The 25,036-nt window shown below is 39.4% G+C and overlaps 1 protein-coding gene and 1 long non-coding RNA gene across 10 annotated transcripts in view; one reads left to right on the forward strand and one right to left on the reverse strand.

Moving 5' to 3' along the window:
* Positions 1–25,036, forward strand: part of FANCC (FA complementation group C) — a 289,577-nt gene that overhangs the window by 237,985 nt on the left and 26,556 nt on the right. For all 9 annotated transcript variants that reach the window (XM_035707500.2, XM_035707501.2, XM_035707511.2 and 6 more), the window contains 5 exons: positions 6,795–6,847; positions 8,147–8,246; positions 18,579–18,654; positions 21,100–21,181; positions 23,881–24,055. In XM_035707500.2, the coding sequence (XP_035563393.1) occupies positions 6,795–6,847; positions 8,147–8,246; positions 18,579–18,654; positions 21,100–21,181; positions 23,881–24,055 (486 nt within the window). The remainder of the gene's footprint in view (positions 1–6,794; positions 6,848–8,146; positions 8,247–18,578; positions 18,655–21,099; positions 21,182–23,880; positions 24,056–25,036) is intronic.
* LOC112644608 (uncharacterized) lies at positions 705–4,367 on the reverse strand. The gene is made up of 2 exons (XR_003126570.3): positions 3,716–4,367; positions 705–1,356 (listed from the first exon to the last, which is right to left on the reverse strand). It is a non-coding gene; the product is annotated as an uncharacterized LOC112644608 (long non-coding RNA).

Consider the following 25,036-nt stretch of genomic DNA (forward strand, 5'->3'; position numbering starts at 1 on the left):
CTCATGTTTAGATCTTTAACCCATTTTGAATTTATTTTTGTGTATGGTGTGAGAAAGTGGTCCAGTTTCATTCTTCTGCATGTTGCTGCCCAGTATTCCCAACATAACTTGTTAAAGAGACTATTTTTTTCCCATTGGATATTCTTTCCTGCCTTGCTGAAGATTAATTGGCCATATAATTATGAGTTTATTTCTGGATTTTCATTTCTGTTCCATTGTTCTTTGTGTCTGTTTTTGTGCCAATACCATAGTCTTTTGATTACTACAGCTTTGTAATATAACTTGAAGTCTCGAATTGTGACGCCTCTAGCTTTACTTTGCTTTTTCAAGATTACTTTGGCTATTCAGGGTCTTTTGTAGTTCCATACAAATTTTACAATTGTTTGTTCTAGCTTTGTGAAAAATGCTGTTGGTATTTTGATAGGGATTGCATTAACTGTGTAGATTGTAAAGCCTGCTATTTTCCATTAAGATTAAGTAATAAGGCACCAATCTAATATTACCTGAATTCTAAATGCACATGAATCTTTCTGACTTCTAAAATAGAAGCGAGTTTTTAAAACCTGCTTACTTTTGAGACTCACTCTTTGGCTTCCATGGGCTGAACTGCCCCCAAGTTCATGGCTTCCTGCCGCATCTGGTGGCTCCTAAATAAATTGCAGTATTAACCTCAGTTTGTCACTTAACTCTGCAGACTGAAACTTTTTTTTTTAAGATTTTATTTATTTATTTGAGAGAGGGGGAGAGAGAGTACAAGCTGGAGGAGCTGCAGAGAGGGAGAATCAGGCTCCCCGCTGAGTAGGGAGCTTTACTTGGGGCTTGATTCCCAGCACTCTGGGATTATGATTTGAGCCGAAGGCAGACACTTCACCAACTGAGCCAGCCAGGTGCCTGTACTCTGTAGACTGAAACTTTTCAAAGCAGATAGTCTTGTGTGTTTCTTGACAGAACACATTCTGCAAGACTGTAATTTGTAGCTTCAGACCTACCTTAAAAATTGATGTCACCAAAGCAGTGAAAGCCACTTGCTAATTATAATTATGCCTTTTTTTTTTTTTTTTTTACACACTGTTTGGTTTCCCAAGGCCAACAAATCAGAAGGATGTTATGTTTTCCAGTTACAGTTCCGTCTGTGGAGCTCAGAAAGCTATTGTTTATACCCCACATTTGAATGAGAAGTGCTGGCTGGGTGGTACGGTGGTGCTGTGTTTGGCTGCCCTGCTGCATGCCAGGGCCAGGATGTACCCTGGTTCTCATGCCCTTTCCTTCACTCATTCACTGGCTGACCCTGCATGCCGCCTGCCCCTCCAGCCGAGTCCAGAGAAGCTGCTCCCTTGCCTTCACAGATAGATTTGCCTACGAAAGAGCAGGGAGTAAAGGGGGAGAGAGACAGGGTTCATTTTGTTTTTGTTTAGTCAGATTTTATTTTATTATTTTATTTTATTTTTTTGTTTAGTCAGATTTTAAATCAGAAAATACTTCTCATATTCCCTCCTACGTGAAAGTCTTCACAGCTCAATTACAGTCATTTCTTGGGATCCCTGGGTGGCTCAGAGGTTTGGTGCCTGCCTTCAGCCCAGGGTGTGATTCTGGAGTCCCGGGATCAAGTCCTACATCGGGCTTCCTGCTTAGAGCCTGCTTCTCCTCTGCCCAACCCCCCTTGCCCCCCCATCTCTAATGAGTAAATAAATAAAAATCTTTAAAAAAAAAAAGTCGTTTCTTTATCTTGTCAAGTATACCTTAGTAAAGTTGGGGGGGTGTTCTTAATCTAGTAGGAACTTAAGAATAAAATCATGCAGCTAAAAAAAAAAAAAAAAAAAACATGCAGCTACCTCAGTGTCCTCCCTGATGTAGTGATGAGATAGTACATGTTCTTGTCTTTATTCTCCAGAAAGCAGTTGTAGCCACTTCAAAAAGAACAACTTTCTTTACACTAAGCTCCAAGCACAGTCCCCTTTAATGAAAGATTATACTGAAAAATTAACTCCACATCCAAGATGATGTCAGTTTTCTGTGCTTGAATAACTTAACAGTGTTCTAGGGGTTTTTTTCTCCTGCTTTTTCATTAGCAGCCTTCTAAGCATTTCTTTCTTTGAGTTCTTTAATGTGGTGCATGTAATTTAGTAGTGGTCAAATAGGAAAGTGCGGTGTTAGCTTATGCTTGTAACAAAAAGGTAAAGAATCTGCTTCTGGGAGAGTAGTTGCACTTCCCAGCCTCCACCTCCGGGGGGCACCACACACACACACACACACACACACACACACACACACACACACACATGCTCCGACTATCTCTGTATAAAGGAGGCCCAGATTGCAAGTGCTAGGGTTTCTTCCTGTTGGGGATGCAGGATTTTGCAACCAACCAGTCAAATAAAGGAAGAGAGAAAAAAAAAGCAAAGCGCAGTGTTCAACCTGGGGTTTCAGTGCCACTTAGAGACTGAGCCAAGAAGCAGCAGGAAGCTGAGGGGCTGTCTTCCTGCTAGAACTATACAAGCTCACTGGGTAGAAGCCACTGAGAGAGGCTAAAAAGAACTTAGGGTTTGGGGGATCTTGTTCAGCATCCAGAGCTGACATCCCTGTGTCTTAATGTTCTTGGAAGGCACCACTAAATTTAAAATACAGGAGTACATTTGGTGCTTAAGTTGTTTTTCTTTCAAGCCCAGAAATGATACATTTATCACTAATTAAACAATAATTGCATTATGGAGTAATGAAAAAATTGCTTATAGTATAAATAATATCTGATAAAGCTTAAAAAGAAGGAATAATTTTTCCAAGTTCAAATTTGTTGAAAGAAACTTGAGTGTTTTGAAACAAATAAGTCTTAAAATATAAAAGGGATGTTTTACAGTCTTATGTTTAGCATCCTGAAAGCAGAAAAAAAGAAAAACATAAGTGTTAATAAAGGTGTTTTACACGGCAGATAAGTCAGTATCTTCAGAATCAAATTGTTTTTGAACAATAAAACATAAAACAGTTTACTATAAAACATAAAAGAGTTTACTATTGAAATAAATCTTGTGGAGAATCCCCCTTTTAAAAGGGAAGTTAAAAAAAATAAAAAAGAAAAAAATAAAAGAAAAAAAAGGGAAGTTATTTTCTGATAAATATAGTCACCCTTTAATTATATGCATAAATCACCACAGGGGCTTCTGCCGGCCCTCCCCAAGCTTTGGAGAAGTGGGCCAGACTGCTGGCTCCTCTTACACTGGAAGGCAAGCTTCTCATCAGCTGTTTCTTCTTGAACAGAATGACCATTCCTGAGTAAAATATTTAACTATCTTAAAATAGACCATGAAAGAGAATCTGTTCTAGGCTTCCTAAACTTCATCTTGTCTCTTACCTCCAATTTTCCTCTTTATTTTTTAGATAAAAATATCTATGAAGGATGATAAATTAAAAAAGCTTGAGAACTTTTCTGTTTCCTCACTGACTTTTGTCTGCGAATTACCTTGACTTCTAGTACAATTTCCCTTTCTGGTTTATATTTTCTGTCTTCTTCCCACCTCTCCTCCCCCCATACACACAAGGAATCAGAAAACGGTAGAGGAAAGATTTCTTCCATGAGAATTTTGTTCTTCCATGTTCTCAGGCCTCTTTCAAGTGACAAGTGGCTTGTAATAATCCTTGACGAATTGGGATGAAAATAGATTAGGTGTCAAGGACAGAGAGTGGGCATGGATGTTATCTGTACAGTTGGCCTCTCTCTCACCTTTTGCCCACAGCACGGGCCAAGAGCACATGGCCACTGCATGTTTCTTCTGTGTTGACTTCGACTTCCCTCGTTTTGTTGAGGGCTGAGAATGGGCTGTCCTAGGCAGAGAGAAGATAAACAATACATTTCTGGGTATCTGTGGGAGATGGGAAGGGGATGCACACCCAACAGAATAATCTGGTCCATAAGAAAAGGAAGCCAGAGTCCAGAGCTCTCCATCATCATCTTCTGTTCATCCTCCAACACTCAGTGAAAGGATTGGGGGTGGTGTGAGGGCAGGGGGAAAGGGGCAAACGCGTGTTACTGATGGCCTCTTGGTGACATTGTTTCCTTAGACTTGAAATCATCTGTACATGGAAATTGTGAAGCCAGATGGAGAAAAGCAGAGTTTGAGAAGGAACAGATTTTGGTAGGATGGAGAAAAACAAACAGATGGAACCCAAGAAAGTTTTTCTCTCCCTCATTTTTACAGGAAGATAATTGCCCCTATTATAGGGCTTTAGAGCTAGGGTTCCAGGCTCTGGATTGTAGAGTAGCCTGTGGTGAGTTACTATAGGGTCCCATTCTATAAATAAGACAGGCCACAGAGGGGTTAAATGTTTGGCTCCTCCCTCACAAGGATGCTGTAAAGATTTAGGGGGCTGAACATTTATGGCTTCCAAAGAAGCATAATTTAAGACTTTAATTCTATTTGGAGGATTCTCTTGATAAGAAAAGCAGCTTAAGTGTGCTTTTGTGATTTGATGTCACTAAGACACATGCTTGGGCTGTAAGTACTTCAGGCTTCATGAGGGGACTCACTGACCCTGAAATTATGTGCTCGGGAAGTGTAAAGAGTCTCATTTTAAAAACCATCAGTAAAGTCTGTGGGTGAGAAGAGCTGTTCACAGCTCTGGGGCAGCAAGGAAAACTGGTTTTTAAATCAAAGTCTCTGCCACTGCTGTTTCAGCAAGGTTCCCTGCCTCTTGGCACGTTATCTGTTGTAAAAGCTAAAATGGGTTGTAGAAGCAGGCCGAGAGCAAAAAAAAGTCTGAAATATTTAAACAGAAGGAAATCTAAGTAGAGTCCATTGGCATGGAGAGAGCAGGCATTTCCACATGTTCTGGAGACATTTAAATCATTGGATTGAGTGGTTTTGATAAAAAAAAACATTGCATAAAATAAAAGTATGTCCAAACTTAGTCCTCTCTTAACAAACTGAGTTAAAACATTCTTGCTTCTCCCCCTTTATTTTCATGGCAGCCTATTCTACACATTGGATTATCTTTTCATTGGCCATTTAGAAATCCCTGTAATGAGTATTGAATGATTTTCTGTTAGCATCCAATTTACATAGTGGCTCTGGATTAGTTAGATCATTTGGATCAAAAGGAATGGTTCTGTTTTACCATTTTCAATTTTGGTTTTCTATCCATGCATTTTCGGGCTCTCGTGTGTCTGTCTGCTTGTGGTCACGTGACAGTGTTGTTCGGTCTTAAACACTTAAGGGGCATATTGTCCATCTATGAAAGTTTGAAAAAATTTTGGCAAATTTGATGAATCACTGTAAAACATAACAGTGTGCTTTTCGTTTCTTGTTTGATTTTTTCATTATGAATACATAGAAACATTTATGATATTTTCTGGGCATTTATCCAGTGACCTCTTAATAACTGTTATTATTTACCATGGGTCCGAGACACAGGGAGATTAACTGACTTGCCTGAGATCAAAGCCAAGAAATAATTTGCCTCTCTTCTGTTAAACCATGTTCCTGCCAAATTATTTCTTGAGTACATAATGAATTTACCTATGAGAATTTTTAGTTGATTTCTTTTAGATAAAAATGCATGTCAGTGAATGATTAGGGAAGATATGTTACTCTACATGAAGAGTAGCAATTTATAACTTGCAAAGCACAAATCTTTCTCTTCTAGTAATTAAAAGGAAATCTTCCCTTGCTTTTGACAATTGGCAATGTTCTTGTTTGGAGCCGGCCGTGACAGCCTGTAGTGGCAGTTTGTGAGCACTAGATGGCACACGTTTAATGTTACAACTCAACACTGGCACAGACGGGAGAGTGGAAAGGAAAATCCATGGAAATAGGCTCCATTCTTTCTTCAGCATGGTCCAGAAAACTTGAAAGGCAAAACACATCCTTTATTCTTCTTTTCTTGTTGAGGGAGGGATGAAAAAATGTTTACCAAAGCTGGTCATATCAACTGCAGTAGGACTCAAAGAAATACCCTTGTAGAGCTTAATCAACTCACAATTGGATGCTAGAAAATCTCTGTTTCAGAACACAAATAGCATTTCCATATGGCTTAACCTTATGCTTTGAGCTCTGGCTGAAAAGATAGAGAACCTGAGTCAGGCCCACTGAAGCCCCACCTACGCCACAGTAGGTCAGCTTCTGCAGATTGAAATCATCAAAACCATCACAAAAATATTCACAGAATAAATTAGATTACTTTTCTTGTTCAAGATGATGGTATCTATATTTTGTTTTCATTACCTATTTTTACATCCTAAATAATTTGGTGCTAAATTTATAGTGCACTAAGATGTGATATTATTTAGTCCAAGATGGTAGTAGTCACTACTTTTCTCAATAATAATTCTAAATCACTATGTACTCATTGCCTAATAAGAATAAATGAAAAGATAGCAAGTCTAGACCTGACGTTGAGGCTCTACTGGGCCATGGGGGGTGGTCAGACACATGGGCACATGGTGTAAAACTAGTAACATAGGCAGGCTCTGCCTTCACTACAATATGCTGGTGAAAGGTATTTTGACATTTCTTGTGATCCTTGTTGACTCTTTCTTATATTGGCCTGTTGGAGAAAATGTGGAACATAAAGGAGTATAAAGGGGAAATAAAGCTTGATCATAATCTCTTTGCCCCAGGAGAACCAGCTTTTGTTCGTAATGCAAGCTTTTGCACTCATGTTGTTTTTTTTCTAACCCAAAAGAATATACCCATTTTCTAGACAACAGGAGTTCTAGACAACTTATCTCCCTGATAATAAACAGCTATATATTATCAGTGAAATGCTTCTCATATTTTACTTTCTTTTGGTTTCTTCCTTTACAGCCTGAAGCAGCCTGCCACCCTGCCATATTCAGAATTGTTGATGAAATGTTCAGGTAAATGATGTGCAATTTCTGCTAATAATCGATCTAGAAGTGCTCAGTTTCCAAACATGAATAAAAAGTTTTGTGGTAGTCTCTGTATATACCATCGGGAAGTTAGTTTCTGATTCCATCTTACTCCTTTGAGCTATTTGGTAAAACCTAAATGTCAGTTTGTATTTATAAGTCAATGCCTCGGAAATAAGATAACTTTCTTTTTTTAAGCATTTAAAATTCTAATAATATTGGTAGAAAGGCAAAATTGAATTAGATAGTAAATCATTAAATGTTCATGTAGGATTTTTCTCAGCTCAAAATAAAGCGTAGCAGTGTATTCCCTTCACCACATGAGGGCTGACCAATCTGTTTAAAGGATTTTAAAGCTAAGGGAAAACCAAGAAAAATAATGCTGTTCTCAAGAGAGCTCTTCTGAAAGGCAAAATCATCTATGTGTGTTATCCTACAACACGTTAATTTTGCAAGTGTGAATACTTCTTGTAAAGTCCATTGGATTTACAGATGATGAGAGATGAGAAACCACTGGATACCAGATTGGGTTATGGCTAGCAGTTAGTAGGAGCTTGTTACCCAGGAAGGGTCTCCAACCCCTTTCCTGAGTGCTGGTGCAGCCAGGGTACTTACCCTCCCCTATCCATCCTCCTTGCACACAGCAGTAGAGCCTCCAGGGATAGCAACACTGGGGAAAGGAATTTTTACAACAGTAAATAACCCAGCCCTTGAGTTGGTCTTGAAACATACCAACTTCAGGGTAAATAAATGAACACAAGAATAAGTTAGAATGATGTTCTTGGTTTAAAGCGAGCAAAGTTTGAGTTGATTTCTTTTGTTTCAACATAAAGTTAGTTGTATGAAAATATGCAGAAACCAATCCAGGTACCACACAGAATTCTTCCACCACTTCCCTGGGTAGATTTGACCAAGGCATTTTACCCCCTTGGGCAGCTCTTTCTCCACTTGAAAACATGAAGGGTCTGTTGATTTTGCGTGCCTGGGCATTCAATGTGCGAGTATTTCTAAAGAGCACTCAGGCCTATATGGAAGGGATATGCAATGCTTAATAATTTAAAAACCAAGAAAGGAAGCTCTGCAGATTGCTATTTTAATTAAAGTATTTAGGAAAGGAGTGACAACTTTCTCCTACTTTCACACAAGTACTGAAATCTAATGAGCTAAGATATTGCTGAACCTTATGGCACAAAAAGAATGTTTCCATTATTTCCTTTTACAATTCAGGCTCAAATGGTTGCCAGATTAATCATTAAATGTGTTGTAATCTGGCTTTGCATTGCTCAGGTATGTACTCCTGGAAACCGATGGAGCCCCAGAGGTACTAGCCGCTATTCAAGTGTTTACACAGTGCTTTGTGGAAGCTCTGGAAAAGAAAAACAAGCAGGTTTGTTATATTGCATATATTATTCATTCCCCCAAAGAAAAAAAAGGCTGTTAAGAATATCTATCTACGTAATCACAGAAAGGAGCACTTTATTTTTAGTGATTTTGGTAGACTCTTTTGCTTATGAAGAAAGCTTCCAAATGAATGCTGTAGCAAAGGTAAAACTATTTTAATTGAAAATAAATCAGGATAGTTCCTATCTGCCCTGTGCCCTGGTACCCAGAAGCATTTTTCTGCTGTTGTATAAGAGGACTGTCATGCTGGCATGTGCCCCCCCGGAGGATGCATTTTCTGGGCCCTGTATTGTATGCTGTCTGCCAGGGAGGACTCTGCCCTGCCTGGGCATCGTGGAATCTATATGGCATATGCTAAGAAGCAAATGCCACACATTAGAAAGCAATTCTGGACATTCTTAATTACTAGAGTTTCCCTGCCTAGCTAGGAGATACCCAAATATGTATTGGTTTCCAGGAAAGAAAGGATCTACTGAGAGTGACAAGAGATTTGAATCATTGTAGAGAAGCAGCTAGGAATGTCAGTGTCAGACACAATCAGTGAACAAGAAGCTAGTTATGGGGGCTATAGGAAGACTTGTACTGAGGGGCCCCATCAGCAGAGGCTAGACAATGGCTGCCAAGGGCTGAGGACCAATTAGAGGGACCTTGTGAAACAGGAAGCATTCCTACCAGAGCTTTCACTTTTGGGCATTTTAACTGACCTATTCTGTGTGTGGTGCTTTGCCTGTTCACATCCCTGGGTCCATTGCAACTTCCCAGGAGGTAGGCCATGGTCCCTTATGGTGCTTTCCACAGCCTGTCATAAGAGAGCATTGCTGTGATGCTTAGCTCTGCTACAGTCCCTTATACCCCTACACCAGAGAAATCTCTCACGTTTTAGCAGATGTTTCCACTTTTTAAGGCAATCATAAATATTTATAATGTATTTTCTCCCATCCTTTTTCCTTAGGGAGGTTAACTAGACTGTAGCAAACCATGTTTCAATGGTACCCAGCCTGGAATTCATAAGGAGAGCTCTGCTGAAAGGCATTGGTTGGCCCTCACACCTATTTTGAGGCATAACCTATAAATATCTTTTATCCTTCCTTGTGCATTATTTGTATTCCCAGTTAGGGACCAACCTCTGGAAAACCTGCCCCTTTAACTCCTAAAAACACCTAGGCTGGGGCAGAAGACACTGGTTAAAGCATTAGTATAAGTGTGTTTTTCTCATCGGTCTTGGTCCTGGCTGTTAGCCTTGGGCACTGTATATTTGGACTGGAGGTATGGTTGCTTTTAATTAATTTGTTTATTCTTAATTTCTTTATTGAGGTGTAATTAACAAATAACTAGTGTCAGGTGTACAATATAATGATTCGATATTTGTATATATTATGAAATAAGTCTAGTTAACGTGTGTTACCATAGTTATAAAATTTTTTTTTCTTGTAGTAAGAACTATTAAGATCTACTCTATTAGCAGATTTCAAACATGCAATTCAGTATTACTTACTGTAGTCACTGTGGTGTACATTACATCCCTGAAACTCATTTTATAACTGCAAGTTTTTACCTTTAGATCCCCATCACTTACTTGGCCCACACCCCAGCCTGCCTCTGGCATCCACCAATCTATTCTCTGTATCTCTGAGCTCAAGTGGTGTTTTGCTTTGTTTTATTTTTTGATTCCACATATAAGTGAGATCATATGGAATTTATCTTTCTTTGACTTATTTCACTTAGCATAATGCCCTCAAGTTCCATCCATTGTTCCATGCACCTTGCCATTCTTGCAAATAGCAAGATAGCACTTTTTTTTAACAGCTGAATAATAGTACATTGTATATACATAGACAATATTTTCTTTATCCATGCATCCATCAGTGGACACTTGGGTTGTTTTCATGTCATTGCTGCTGGTAAATAATGCTACAGTGAACATAGGGGATGCAGTTAACTATCTTTTTGAGTTAGTGTTTTCATTTTGGCAAATACCCAGTAGTGAAATTCCTAGATCACATGGTATTTCTATTTTTAATTTTTCGAGGAACCTCCATACTGTTTTCCACAGTGGCTGCACTAATTTACATTCCCACCAACACTGCACTAGAGTTCCTTTTTCTCCACATCCTGACCAACACTTGTTATTCCTTGTCTTTTTGATAATAGCTATTCCAAAAGGTGTGAAGTGATACTTCATTGTGGTTTGATCTGCATTTCCCTGATGATTAAGTGACGTTGTACACCTTTTCGTGTACCTGTTGCCATCTGTATATCTTCTTTAGAAAAATGTCTATTCATAAGTTCTGCCCATTTTTGAATCGGATTTTTTTTTTTTTTTTTTTTGCTATTGAATTGTATGAATTCTTTTTTTTTTTTTTTTTTCAAGACTATTTATTTGTGGACAGCCCAGGTGGCTTAGTGGTTCAGCGCTGCCCTCAGCCAAGGGCAGGATCCTAGAGACCCCGGATCGTGTCCCACGTTGGGCTCCCTGTGTGGAGCCTGCTTCTCCCTCTCCCTGTGTTTCTGTCTCTCTCTATGTGTCTCTCATGAATAAATAAATAAAATCTAAAAAAAAAAAAGACTTTATTTATTTGAGAGAGAGAGTGAGCAAGAGAGAAAAGGAACAGAGGGACGGGCAGAGTGAGAGGGAGACTACGCACTCTGCAGGGACCCCAATGTGGGGCTCCATCAATCACAGGAATCCAGGATCATGACCTGAGCCAAAGGCAGATGTTTAACAACTGAGCCACCCAGGAGCCCCAGAATTGTATGAATTCTTTATATATTTTGGATATTAACCCCTGTCAGATACATGATTTACAAATATATTCTCCTATTCAGTAAGTTGCCTTCTCATTCTGTTGATGGTTTCCTTTGCTCTACAGAAGCTTATTAGTTTGATGTAGTTAACTTACTTAGTTTCACTTTGTTCTCTTTGCTTTTGGAGTCAGATACAAAAATTATCACCAAGACCATAGTTGAGGAACTTACCTGTGTTTTCTTCCAGGAGTTTAATAGTTTCAGGTCTTAATGTTCCAGTCTCTAATCTTGAGTTTATTTTTTGCATATGTTGTTAAGATAGTGGTCCAGTTTCATTCTTTTACATGTGGCCATCCAGTTTTCCCAGTACCTCTAATTGAAGAGACTGTCCTTTTCTCTTTGTATATTCTTGGCTCCTTGGTCATATATGTGTGGATTTATTTCTGGGTTCTCCATTCTGTTCTGTTGATCTGTGGGTCTGTTTTTATCCCAATGCTGTACTGTTTTGATTACTATAGGTTTGTAATGAAGTTTGAAATCAGAGAGTATGCTGACTCTAGCTTTGTTCTTCTTAAGATTGCTTTTGCGATTCAGGGTCTTTTGTGGTACCATACAAATTTTAAGATTGTTCATTCTATTTTCTTTTCTTTTCTTTTCTTTTCTTTTCTTTTCTTTTCTTTTCTTTTCTTTTCTTTTCCTTTTCCTTTTCCTTTTCCTTTTCCTTTTCCTTTTCCTTTTCCTTTTCCTTTCTTTTCCTTTCCTTTCCTTTCCTTTCCTTTTCTTTTCTTTTCTTTTTTCTTTTCTTTTCTTTTTTTAAATTTCTGATGCTTTTCATTTAGAATGGTACCCTTCTCAGGCTACATGGATCTGGTGGCATGGAGGGGCACACACTGAGTCCCAGTGGGAAGCAGAGGAGGGATCCACAAAAGAATGAAGAATTCATTACCCTGACTTTGGGCTCAGAATAAGAAGGTGATAACCTCATCTTTGCACAGGCCTGCATATGCATATATTATGTCATTTTTCTTCGTAGGGCTGTTCCTGATTGCCTGCCCTTTTTTTATATATAAATTTATTTTTTATTGGTGTTCAATTTGCCAACATATAGAATAACACCCAGTGCTCATCCCATCAAGTGCCCCCCTCAGTGCCCATCACCCAGTCACCCCCACCCCCTGCCCACCTCCCCCTCCACCACCACTAGATCGTTTCCCAGAGTTAGGAATCTCTCATGTTCTGTCTCCCTTTCTGATATTTCCCACTCATTTTTTTCTCCTTTCCCCTTTATTCCCTTTCACTATTTTTTATATTCCCCAAATGAATGAGAACATATAATGTTTGTCCTTCTCCGATTGACTTATTTCACTCAGCATAATACTCTCCAGTTCCATCCACGTCGAAGCAAATGGTGGGTATTTGTCATTTCTAATGGCTGAGTAATATTCCATTGTATACATAAACCACATCTTCTTTATCCATTCATCTTTTGATGCACACCGAGGCTCCTTCCACAGTTTGGCTATTGTGGACATCGCTGCTAGAAACATCGGGGTGCAGGTATCCCAGCGTTTCATTGCATCTGTATCTTTGGGGTAAATCCCCAGCAGTGCAATTGCTGGGTCATAGGGCAGATCTATTTTTAACTCTTTGAGGAACCTCCACACAGTTTTCCAGAGTGGCTGCACCCTTTCACATTCCCACCAACAGTGCAGGAGGGTTCCCCTTTCTCCACATCCTCTCCAACATTTGTGGTTTCCTGCTTTGTTAATTTTCCCCATTCTCACTGGTGTGAGGTGGTATCTCATGGTGGTTTTGATTTGTATTTCCCTGATGGCAAGTGATGCGGAGCATTTTCTCATGTGCTTGTTGGGCATGTTTATGTCTTCCTCTGTGAGATTTCTGTTCGTGTCTTTTGCCCATTTCATGATTGGATTGTTTGTTTCTTTGCTGTTGAATTTAATAAGTTCTTTATAGATCTTGGATACTAGCCCTTTATCTGGTATGTCATTTGCAAATATCTTCTCCCATTCTGTAGGTTGTCTTTGAGTTTTGTTGATGGTATCTTTTGCTGTGCAAAAGCTTCTTTTTTTTTTTTTTTTTTTTTTTTTTTTTGCAAAAGCTTCTTATTTTGATGAAGTCCCAATAGTTCATTTTTGCTTTTGTTTCTCTTGCCTTCATGGATGTATCTTGCAAGAAGTTACTGTGGCCAAGTTCATAAAGGGTGTTGCCTGTGTTCTCCTTTAGGATTTTGATGGAATCTTGTCTCACATTTAGATCTTTCATCCATTTTGAGTTTATCTTTGTGTATGGTGCAAGGGAGTGGTCTAGTTTCATTCTTCTGCATGTGGATGTCCAATTTTCCCAGCACCATTTATTGAAGAGACTGTCTTTTTTCCAGTGGATAGTCTTTCCTCCTTTGTCGAATATTAGTTGACCATAAAGTTGAGGGTCCATTTCTGGGTTCTCTATTCTGTTCCATTGATCTATGTGTCTGTTTTTGTGCCAGTACCACACTGTCTTGATGACCACAGCTTTGTAGTACAACCTGAAATCTGGCATTGTGATGTCCCCAGATATGGTTTTCTTTTTTAAAATTCCCCTGGCTGTTCGGGATCTTTTCTGATTCCACACAAATCTGAAAATAATTTGTTCCAACTTTCTGAAGAAAGTCCATGGTATTTTGATAGGGATTGCATGAAACGTGTAAATTGCCCTGGGTAACATTGACATTTTCACAATATTAATTCTTCCAATCCATGATCATGGAATATTTTTCCATCTCTTTGTGTCTTCCTCAATTTCTTTCAGAAGTGTTCTGTAGTTTTTAGGGTAGAGATCCTTTACCTCTTTGGTTCGGTTTATTCCTAGGTATCTTATGCTTTTGGGTGCAATTGTAAATGGGATTGACTCCTTAATTTCTCTTTCTTCAGTCTCATTGTTAGTGTATAGAAATGCCACTGATTTCTGGGCATTGATTTTGTATCCTGCCACACTGCCAAATTGCTGTATGAGTTCTAGCAATCTTGGGGTGGAGTCTTTTGGGTTTTCTATGTAGAGTATCATGTGCCTGCCTTTTTAATTGACAGCCATTTCTCATCATTGATGTCCTGCCTTCTTGAGTGCCCATTATAGATTAATCATAACCCTTAATGCATAATACCCCGTGTCCTGTGTGATTCATGCATGTGATAATTAGATCCATGATCTTTCCTTTCTGTGTTTTATTCACTAGTGCATGCATTTATTCTTAATGAAACGAGTATCTACGTATCTGATATCCAAACGAGACCTGGATGAGTAGCAGTAACTTACATGTATACATATAGCCCATCTCTGTCTTACAGCCCTGCCTTTCTTCCCTCTGTAGCCACTGTTTTGAAGTTATGTTTATCATTAATTTTTTAATTTTTAAATTAATTTTTCTGAAAATGGTGTCATCACATATATGTGATTTCCTAAAGCATGTTTCTTTACTTTTTTGGACTTCATAAGACAAACAACTAACAAGAGTAGCATACTGTATAGAGTCTTTTGAGCCTTGCTTTTTCCACTCACCAGGATTGCTCTGTGTTGTGTGTAGCCATGGTGGGGTGTTGCTGCATAGAACTGTTAGGAAAGTGGTGGTAGGCCTCTGGGTTGTTTCCACATTTTGTTTTCTTTTAGAAATAGAGTTGCTCTGAACATTCTGGGATATATACTTAGGAGTGGAAGGGCTGGTTATTAGGTATGCAAAGATTTAGCTTCTGTAGATACTGCCAAATTGTTTTCATATGTGGACGTGCCAATTTATACTCCCCTCAACAGTTTATGAGAAATCCCATTCATCCACATTCTTTCCCATTGTCAGAAATGTTTTATCTTCAGCGCTTCGCATTCTCTTTTTATCCTTTCCTCTCACCCTTGTTGTATTTGGCAAGCACAGTGCAGCTCTGTCAATGTGCCCAATTGGACTAGTGTTGCCACAGCAAGTCACTTTTTCTAAACTTGCGTAATGGCTCAGTACAAACAACAGATCATTTCAGGTTCTGTTCCAGCGATGGCAGAGCCCAATAATGTATTAGACTAAATCTCCTAATAAAAACTATAAACTCTGAGCAAAATATGTTTTCAAAGTATTTGAAGGTACTAGACAGCAATCAAAAAAGCAGATAGAAACTGGAGGAGATTTAAGCCTTGAAAAAGGAAACCACATTGGGGTTTCTGCTAACTGTCTCCTTAGGTTTCTCATGTGAGGAGTGGGAAGGGGTTGTGTGAGGGTTCTGGGGCCCAGAACTGAAGGCACAATCTGATAAACTTGAGGTGTCATAAGACAGGGTTGTGAGCTGTCAGAGAAACAAAAAACAAATAAATGGGACAAAAGAAAACTAACATCAAAAGATAGATTTAAACCCCAACGTACTAAAAATTACATTAATTACAAAAATTAAATAAAAATTAGCTAAATATGCTAGTAAAAAAGACACAAATGTCAGATTGGATAAAAAGCCAAGATCCAACTGTATGTTGTTTTCAAGAGACCCATTCTAATTATAAAGACACAGATAGATTAAAGTAAGAGAAAGGAAAGAGATGAGTTATGCAAATAAGCACAGAAAGCTGGTATGACGTAACTGGCACCAGCGGGTGTAGACTTCAAGACAAGGAGTGTGGCCAGAGATAAAGAGGGACATTTTATAATGACACAGTTGTCAGGTCATCAGGAGATATACCAATTATAGATGAATATGTGCCTAATAACAGAGTTCCAAAATATATGAAGCAAAAATTGACAGAAATAGAAAGACAAATGCATAGTCACATGTAAAATACTTAAGGAGACATCTGGGTAGCTCCGTCAGTTGATGTCCAGCTCTTGGTTTCGGCTCAAGTCATGATTTCTGGGTCCTGAGGTTGGGCCCGCATTGGGCTCTGTGTTGAGTGTAGAATCTGCTTTCCTTGTCCTCTGACCCTCACTGCCACGCTTTCTCTCAAATAAATAAATCAAAAAAATAATAAAACTTAGAAGTAAATTTAATAAAAGATGTATAAAACCTTTACACTGAAAACTATAGAACATTGCTTAAAGAAACTTAAATGACGAGGGCAGCCCCGGTGGCTCAGCAGTTTAGCGCCGCATTTGGTACAGGGCCTGCTTCTCTCTCTGCCTGTGTCTCTGCTTCTCTCTCGCTTTCTCTCTCTCTCTGTCTCTCATGAATAAATAAATAAAATCTTAAAAAAAGAAAGAAACTTAAATGGGTGAAAAGTGAACCCATATAATTTCAGAACAATGATCAGAACGCTCTTGAAAAATAAATTCAGAAAGAAAGAAAAAAAAACCAAATGAGTGAATTCATACTACCTGATTTCAAGATTTTAAGCTACAGTAATCAAGACCATAAGGTACTAGCAAAAGGATAGAGAGATCAGTATAACTGAAAAGTCTAGAAACACATATCCATATAGTTCATACAATATACATACATATATATGTGTGTGTGTATAGTCAGTTGATCTTTGAGAGAGACACCAAGGCAATTCTGTGGGGAAAGGAATGTTTTGAACAAATGGGCTGAAACAGCTGGATATCTATATGGGAAAAAATGAACATCTACTTCACAAAAGAGAAAAATTAATTTGAGATGGATCATGGACTTCAACGTAAATGCTAAAATTATAAAGTTCCTAGAAGAAACATAGGGGAATGTCTCTTTTACATTGGAACAATCTAAGATTTCTTAGAAAGGATGCAAAAAAAAAAAAAAAAAAAACAAACCTGTAGTGGATCCCTCGGTGGCTTAGTGGTTTAGCACCTGCCTTTGGCCTAGGGTGTGATCCTGGAGTCCCAGGATCGAGTCCCACATCAGGCTCCCTGCATGGAGCTTACTTCTCCCTCTGCCTGTGTCTCTGTCTCTCTCTGTGTCTCTTATGAATAAATAAATAAAATCTTTTTAAAAAATTCATAAACCGTACAAGAAAAAAAATTGAGTAAATTATAAATCTCATTGGAATGTAAATCTTCTTTTCTTTGATAGACATCATTAAGAAGGTGATAAAGCAAGCCACCAGCTGGGAGAAAATATTTTCAATAGATATATATGCCAGAGAACTTGTGTTCAGAATATATAAAGATCTCTTGGGCGGCCCAGGTGGCTCAGCGGTTTAGCACCACCTTCAGCCCAGGGCATGATCCTGGAGACCTGGGATCGAGTCCCATGTAGGGCTCCTTGCATGGAGCCTGCTTCTCCTTCTGCCTGTGTCTCTCCCTCTCTCCCTCTCTGTGTCTTTCATGAGTAAATAAATAAATAAACCCTTTTTTTTTTAAAGGATCTCTTACTTCCTAAGAAACAACTTGTTTTTTTTAATGTACAAAAAAAATACACACTTCAAAAAAATATAGAAGTTGGCAGTAAACACATGAAAATTTGCAGCCAAGAAAAATGCGTAATAAATGCATAACAAGGTGACATTTCATACCCACTGGAATGGCTATAATTAATAAGATTGACATTATCAAATGTTTGCAAGTATGTGGAGCAACCAGAATGCTCATCAGTAGCTGGTGGGAGTGTGAGATGGTACGACCACTTTGAGAAACAACGTGGCGTTTTCTTAATAAAATTAAACATGCATCTACTCTACGACTCAGTAATTCCATTCCGTGGTATTTACCCAAGAAGAATGAAAGCACATGTCCACAAAAAGACATAAATATGAATGTTAATTTGACGCTTTTTTAATAGTAGCCCCAAATACCCATCAATAGGAGAATGAATAAACATTATGGTATATTCATACAATGATTATTTCAAGCAATAAAAAAAGAATAAAAAAATGAACTACTTAAGCAGAGTAACATGGATGAATCTAAAAAAAAGAAAAAAAAAGTTGAGCCAAACCAGACACAAAAGAATGCATATTCTATGATTTTATTCATATGAAATCCAAGAATAAGCAAAACTAATCTCTCTTGCGGAAATCAAAATAGTGGTTGCTGGGGAATGGTGGAACCACAGAAGAACTTTTTGGGGTGACAGAAATGTTCTGTTTTGACTGGGGTGATGGTCAGATAGATTTACAGATTTACCAAAACTCATCAAAGCCCGTCCACTTCACTGTTTCTAGATTTTCCTTTAGTTTCTTACAAAAGTACTTCAGAACCACTTTGCCTTCTGAAGGCACAAATAGCTATAGCACTTCGGCCCTCAAAGCATTACAAGCACCATTGTTGTTTTATGCTTTTTTGTTGTTAAAAAAATCATGCTGGAATACCTAACATCTCAACCGCCTTGGAAACTCTCATTTAAATAGTAGAGTTAATTGGGTTCATGTGAGGCAAAGAACTGCTATGAAGACATCAGAAAAACATCAGTTTATTTTTCTTAAGCCTCAGAAAGTGATTTCAAAAAGGTTCATTTTTCTGGAACATATTTACAAGGTTATTGGAAACATTTTTTAAAAAATAAATGTTTAAGAAAACATTCTGACCATGTTAATACTAATAGGTCTTTTTGGGGCAGATGATGGAAGATTTTGTTCTTAATATCCCTTTCAACCCTAATGCTCATGTGGTTTTGAATTTTTTATTCTGTTGTAGCTGAAGTTTACACTCAAGACCTACTTTCCTTATGCTTCCCCATCTCTCGTCATGGTGTTGCTCCAACACCCAAAAGGTATGTGAAAGTTAGTTCTGCTAACAAATCATGACCCTTCCCTACTAGTCCCTTATCTATAAAACAAGAGAGATGAAATTGCTCATTTCTAGCATCACTTTAAGCTCTCAGGGTCTCACATTCTGAGGGATTTTGATATGAGAATTTTCTAGACTTCCCAGTTAATGATCACTTACCAAAAGAAAGGGAAAAAATAGTCTCTCATTAGGTTTTGATAGTCTGCTCTGGATAACACAGGCCTCTGCTGGTGCCAGCCAGAACTACCTGAATGCTAGGAACAGGCTAAGACTTGGCTGAGGAAGATTAGGACAGTACATTTATTTGTATTTCATTCTTTCCACTCTGTGTGCCTTGTTACAGAAGAAAAGATAAAATGATGAATAAAGCCTGGGAAATTTAGAGGAAATTTCTCCTAACTAAGCCAAGGGAAGACTTTTGAAAGAATTCAGTAAGTGTATTAGATCATGGCCTTCTCTGGTCTCATTTGCCAGCCTTCTGTTGGCCACATCCAGTTGGGAAAATGATGATTCCATCCTTAAGCCAACTGGGGTTGACCAGTTAACATGTCCAGGAACTTGTATTTTGGCAGCATTTCAAGCATAGAGAATAAAGGTATATCCTTCCCCACTGAAGCCTGGAATCTGAGGGAAAGGCAGCACTCACACAGCAGACTGCCAGAGAAGGTGGCATTTGAACTGTCTATGGAAGGGAAAAAAGGGAAAGATCCCATGATATTGCCTTTTTATTCCATTTTTGTTTCCCTTTTTCTTGAGACTTGAGAAAACTGTTCAAGGAAAGTAGATGATTCAAAGTTTTAGATCATTTTACAAAATCCAATTCTTCCTCTTTCTAATAGATGTAAGTTCTCACCTAGAATGACCCATCCGACCCTTTCCTCTCAGGTGCTAGCGGTGGAGGTGGTAATGAGGCTGGTAGGACCTCTGGTCAACGGTTTTGTGAAACTTAACTCTGTGGGAACACAACAGGAGAACTTTGATAACGTGACAGAAAAGTCAGCAATATTCTTCCCAGGGGTACACTTTATAGCTTAGGGCAGATTAGAGAAGCCTGAGTTTAGCCTATGTGAAAAGCTGGATGAGCTCCAGAAAAAAATATTGGAGTTGCTTTTTTTTAAGTTGGGAAATCTATAAACAAAAGACTAAGGTGGTACCTGGGGTATGAATGCAGCCATTTACCTTTTCCTTTTTGTCACCATCTTGAATTTATGTCCAAATATAAATAAGTAAATTTTAGTAGAAATTCCTCCTCTACTGCTTTTTAGCATATTACTTCTGGAAAAAATGAATGTTAAGTTCACAAATTGAAGTATTTTTTAATAGTAGAATCTTCTATTCATCAGAAATTGATTTTGTGCCGACTATAAAGTCCTGTGGGACATAAAGGATAAATCATTTAAGAGCCTTGACTATCCGAGAGCTACAAGTAGAGGGGGACATAAAGGAAGTATCTAAGTATTTAATATAAAGAAGAAAATGAAAAATGCCTTCAAAGGCTACAAATCAAGACATAAGGGCATTCAGAAGAGAGAAGGATAATGTGTGATCCTGTGACATTTGTGGAGTTGTTAGCAGTGCTTACCACATACTTATATTACCTTCTCATGTATATTTTTTAAAGATTTTTTTATTTATTTATGAGAGACACAGAGAGAGGCAGAAACACAGGCAGAGGGAGAAGTGGGGTCCATGCAGGGACCCGATGTGGGGCTCCCAGAACTCCAGGATCACACCCTGGGCCAAAGGCAGATGCTCAACCACTGAGCCACCCAGACGTCCCACCTTCTCATGTATTTAATTATGGAATCTATCTCTGCATGGAAATGTAACTTTTTCAGATGTTGTTTAGAACTGCAGATACATGTTCAGATGTGTCTAAAACCATGGAATAATTATTAAACCAGAAAAATTAACTCAGGAAAACACATTTGTTTGTATGATACCCATGTATTATTTTTCTGGCCTTTTCTTTCCTATAAACCTGAAATAATATTCTGAATTCATCATAATCATGGAAAAACAGTTGGGCATCTTATCCTTAGTTCCTTGTTGACTTTTATTACCATCCCCATGTACTTTGAAATCACAAATTGTCAGTGGTGGGGGGTGGGAGGTGTTGGATAGAAAAGAAGAAAACCTGTGGTATCTGTAGCATAACATTTCCAGTCCTAGGGTGAGCTGCTTATGAAGTTGGTCTACTTCTGTGGGCCTGAGTTAAGGAGCCTTTGAAGTTTTTCTGTGTAACACTGAGGATCTTCCCAGTCCTAAGGGTTGGACCTCAGCTGGGAACAGCATGAGACCAGTGGTGTGCGTCCCATGGACCAGAAAAAATAAGGCCTTTTTCCAGAGCTCTTCTGCTCTTGCTACAGATGATCCTAATAGGTTTGACTTTCCTTCAGCTCTCTCTGTTCTGTCTCTCTATCCACAGAGATCCCACAGGAACTGTGGCTTCAGACACTGAAACATATTTCTGAAATGCTCAGAGAAATAGTTGAAGACCAAACGCACAGGTAGGCAAATCCTGACGACTCCTAGGTCTGCATCACAGTGGTTTCTCTTGATCTGCATCTTCACTTTACAGAGGGCTGACAGGGGATTGCATTACTGTCTGTAACCTTCTCCAAACAGGGAAGCATGTTGCTGAGTGAGAAGTGGAGGAAGCAGATAGCTAGCTGCATGTATCACTTTGAGCAGCTCAGAATCAACAGATAAGTATGTAAATACCTTGTATAGAAACCATCCTGAATAATGGCTGGCATTGGATTTTGAAATATACAAGCATAACAAAAGAAACAATAGACCCACCCTATAAAAAAAGCAGCGTCCACATCCTGCCCCTGCCCCAGCCATGCAGGAGACAGGTGGTGCCCTCTGGATCCCTTGGTCTTCTCCCTTCCTCTGTATTCTCTAGGGAAGGAAATTCTAACCTCTTGCACAGTAGGATAAAAATGCCCCCCTTTTCTCCTCTTTTTAATAAATATTTGTTCAAAGTTAGAAAATCCATTCTAATATAAATTAATTTTTAAAGATTTTATCTATTTGAGAGAGAGCAAAGAGACATGAGCTAGGGGTGGGAGGGAAGAGCAGAAGGAAAGGGAGAAGCAGACTTCCCTCTGAGCAGGAAGTCCAACGTTGGACTCCATTCCCAGGACCCCGAGATCATGACTGGAGCTGAAGGAAGATGCTTAACCAACTAAGCCACTCAGGCACCCCTAAATTACCTTCTCACATGATATTAAGTACCCTCTCACATATATTATTTTCCTAAAAGCAGTCACATTTAGGCTTTACTAAGTTCCTTTAACATAACACCCTTCAGCTTTCTCTCAACTTACTTTTTTGTAGAGTACAAATATTTTATTTGTAGTCTATACTAACCTACTAAGACTGTCTTTATTTATTCCTTTTGCCACTATTCCCTCATGAAATTCTCTGTAATCTCACTGAGCCATCCTGTATTCTGTTGGTGCTCTTTATGCTCATGATCACCGATGCAGTTTTGTGCCGGGTACTTACCTACTTCCCCTCCCCCTACAAGATTCTTACCAATAAATAAGACAAAAAGAGCTAGTAGCCAAGTGGGAATCAGAGTATTGGCCACGCTAGCAACCTGTAATACCTGTCAGCCCCATGTGCATCCTTTCGAGTTGTCTCTGTTGAAGAGCAAGCAGAACCTAGACCTAAAATCTCACGGGACTCTGCTTTAATTAAATTTGAGGGTCTGTCTGCAAGGAAGGGTGGGTGAGGAGGTTCAGACAGTTTCTCAGCCAGCCACAGGGACTGCCTTACACACTCAGTTACTAGTAGAAAAGAGAAGAGGGACCAGGCCCATTCCTGCAAGACAAGCCATGAGCTCTGATCCAGGTGTGATGCCTGCCTTGGAGCTGGGAGCGTGAGAGAGTCCTAGCTCAGCTTATAGTGAGATCTGTAGGGAAGAATCTTGTGGAGCCTGTCCCCTGCTTTTGAGACATCATAACCCAGCTGGCCACTGATGCAGCCCACAGAGCACCACCTTTCCCTCCTGTGGGACAAATAAGTTTAATACTCTCCTTTTGGGACACCTGGGTGTCTTAGCAGTTGAGCATCTGCCTTTGGTTCAGGTCATGATCCCGGGGTCCTGGGATCGAGTGCTGCATTGGGCTCCTCACAGGGACCCTGCTTCTCTCTCTTCCTGTGTCTCTGCCTCTCTCTGTGTGTCTCATGATTAAATAAATAAAATATTTTTTTTTAAATAAAATATTTTTTAAAAAATATTCCCCTTTCTTCTTTTCTCTCTACTGTTCCACAGCTAGATTTCAAAACATTTAATAGCTTATTCTTGGAACAGATGCAGCAGACCCAGATCCAGCCAAGAGGGGCCTAGAACTCTCCTGTTCCAGGAGTTTCCCGGGTTCAGAAGGAAAGTTCTGATCTAAATTGATCTCAGACCAGTCTTGCCCCATTTTCTCCAGAGGAGATGTTAAGCTGCTGACATGATCACTGCAAATTAATGGGTCTTTTCCTTGTGCAGAGTCTACCCTTTAAACAACCAGTGCACCTCTCAGTTCCCAACATGACAAACGGATAGCTTCTAACTTTTCAGCTTGGACATATATGCGATGACAAGAAAGAATATAGAATGCAGCCCATTCAAAATTCATAATTGCCAAAATACGGACCAGAACCTTGTGTTTTGTCAGAAAGGAAATAGTGCATGTTTTCTGATGCAGACAGAAAACATGCACTATCCCTCTGGTCTCTACCTGGGCCCCCAGGAACCTCCTCATTTCTTGCTCAGGAGCTACTTGGCTGGCTGCCTAGTAGTGGGGAGGGCCTGCTTTCCACAGCAGCCCAGCTGTGCAGGCTATGCAGACAGCAGAGGGGTGCCTGCAGGTTCTCATCTTATAGCATTCCTGTCCATCATGGTCCAGAATCTTTCTTTGTCAAAGGCCTGTACTCACTTATGGTCCTTGGATACAAAGTTTTAAATGTCTGAAGTCCTCAGGGCACACGGGGTTCTGAAAGACCTGCCTTTGAAGGTCTCCTGTGATGAGTTCAAAGTGGCATTGTGAGCTACATTTCCAAGTCTAACTTGTATTCCTTGCAAGTTGTACTTCAGTGGATAAGAACAATTTAAGCCAATCGTTCACAAACATTACAGTTGCTTTAAGAACCAAAAGGAGAAAGAAATCAAGTTGCCCGGCTGCCATGTGTTTTGGTTCTGTTCCAGGTCCTACGGAGGTCCCTTTGAGTGCTGGTTTTTGTTCATTCACTTTGGAGGATGGGCTGATATTGCGGCTGAGCAGTTAGTGATGTCAGAAACTGAATCCTCTGAGGCCCTGCTGTGGCTCTTGGCATTCAGCTACAGCCCACGTGACGGGAGTCTGCAGAGAGCCCAGACCATGGTGGGTGGCAGGGCCCACTGCATGTGGTGCTCCAGGTCCATTTCCAAATCCGCAAGCATGCTAAAGGAAGGGGCTCTATAGTGGGTTTGGCTTCCACTAACCCCCAGGCACCTAAACACTGAATGTTCACTGTGTTCATTGTGGAAGCATGTCAGTGTCCACCCAGATGAGTGAGTGCATATGTCCTGGGTTTGTGGTTGGAGACATCTTTTTGCCTCACAGAGTTCACTGGAGATAGAACACTGCCACTCTGCTTTCCTGGGAAGCATCAAGGAAATGAGGCATAGCCCTCTCTGTTCCCTACGTTGTTTTATCTGTTATTGCTCAGTTGCCACCTATGCCCTCATTTACAGATGCTCCTGGCCCAAGGGCCACACACACTAGCATTTGCTATGCAGTGTCTGACTGCTCTTCTGAGGAACACTGTCCTCTCTCTGATCAACAGCCTGGCCCTGTCTGCTTCCGTCTTGACTTACTGCTTTCTTGGATCGGTCAACGGATCCTCACATTACTGGCTTTGTTTAGAACTCTTACTAAAGTAGCTGATATTAACCCCTTAGCTTCTGAAAAAGGACTTGGGCATTCCCTAAATATAACAGAGTCACTAAGTACTAGACGTGGCAGAGAGTTGTTATTTTATGTGGAATATAATGATTACAGGAAGCAATGCTTTGATTAAAGGCATTGGCTCCTCCCTTGCAAACATTTATCTGCTGGTTTTTAAAATGTTAACTGCCAGCACTTTTTGCTAATTTTAATAATTAGAGGGAACAGGTTTCTTTATGTAGAGAGTAGTGTTCCTATTTGCTTGATGTTTTCTGTTATTTGAAAAAAGCAGAGACTAGTACAGAATTTTCTGTATATTTTGTTAAAAGGCTTGCATGGCAGAGGAAAGAAAGTTTTGGATCTTAAAAGGTTGAAATTTGGTGATAATTTATTTCAGATCAAAAATAAAACATTTTTAAGAAATTATCAAAATCC

Source organism: Canis lupus, chromosome 1 (genome assembly GCF_003254725.2).
Source record: "Canis lupus dingo isolate Sandy chromosome 1, ASM325472v2, whole genome shotgun sequence".
Classification (NCBI taxonomy): Eukaryota; Metazoa; Chordata; class Mammalia; order Carnivora; family Canidae; genus Canis; species Canis lupus.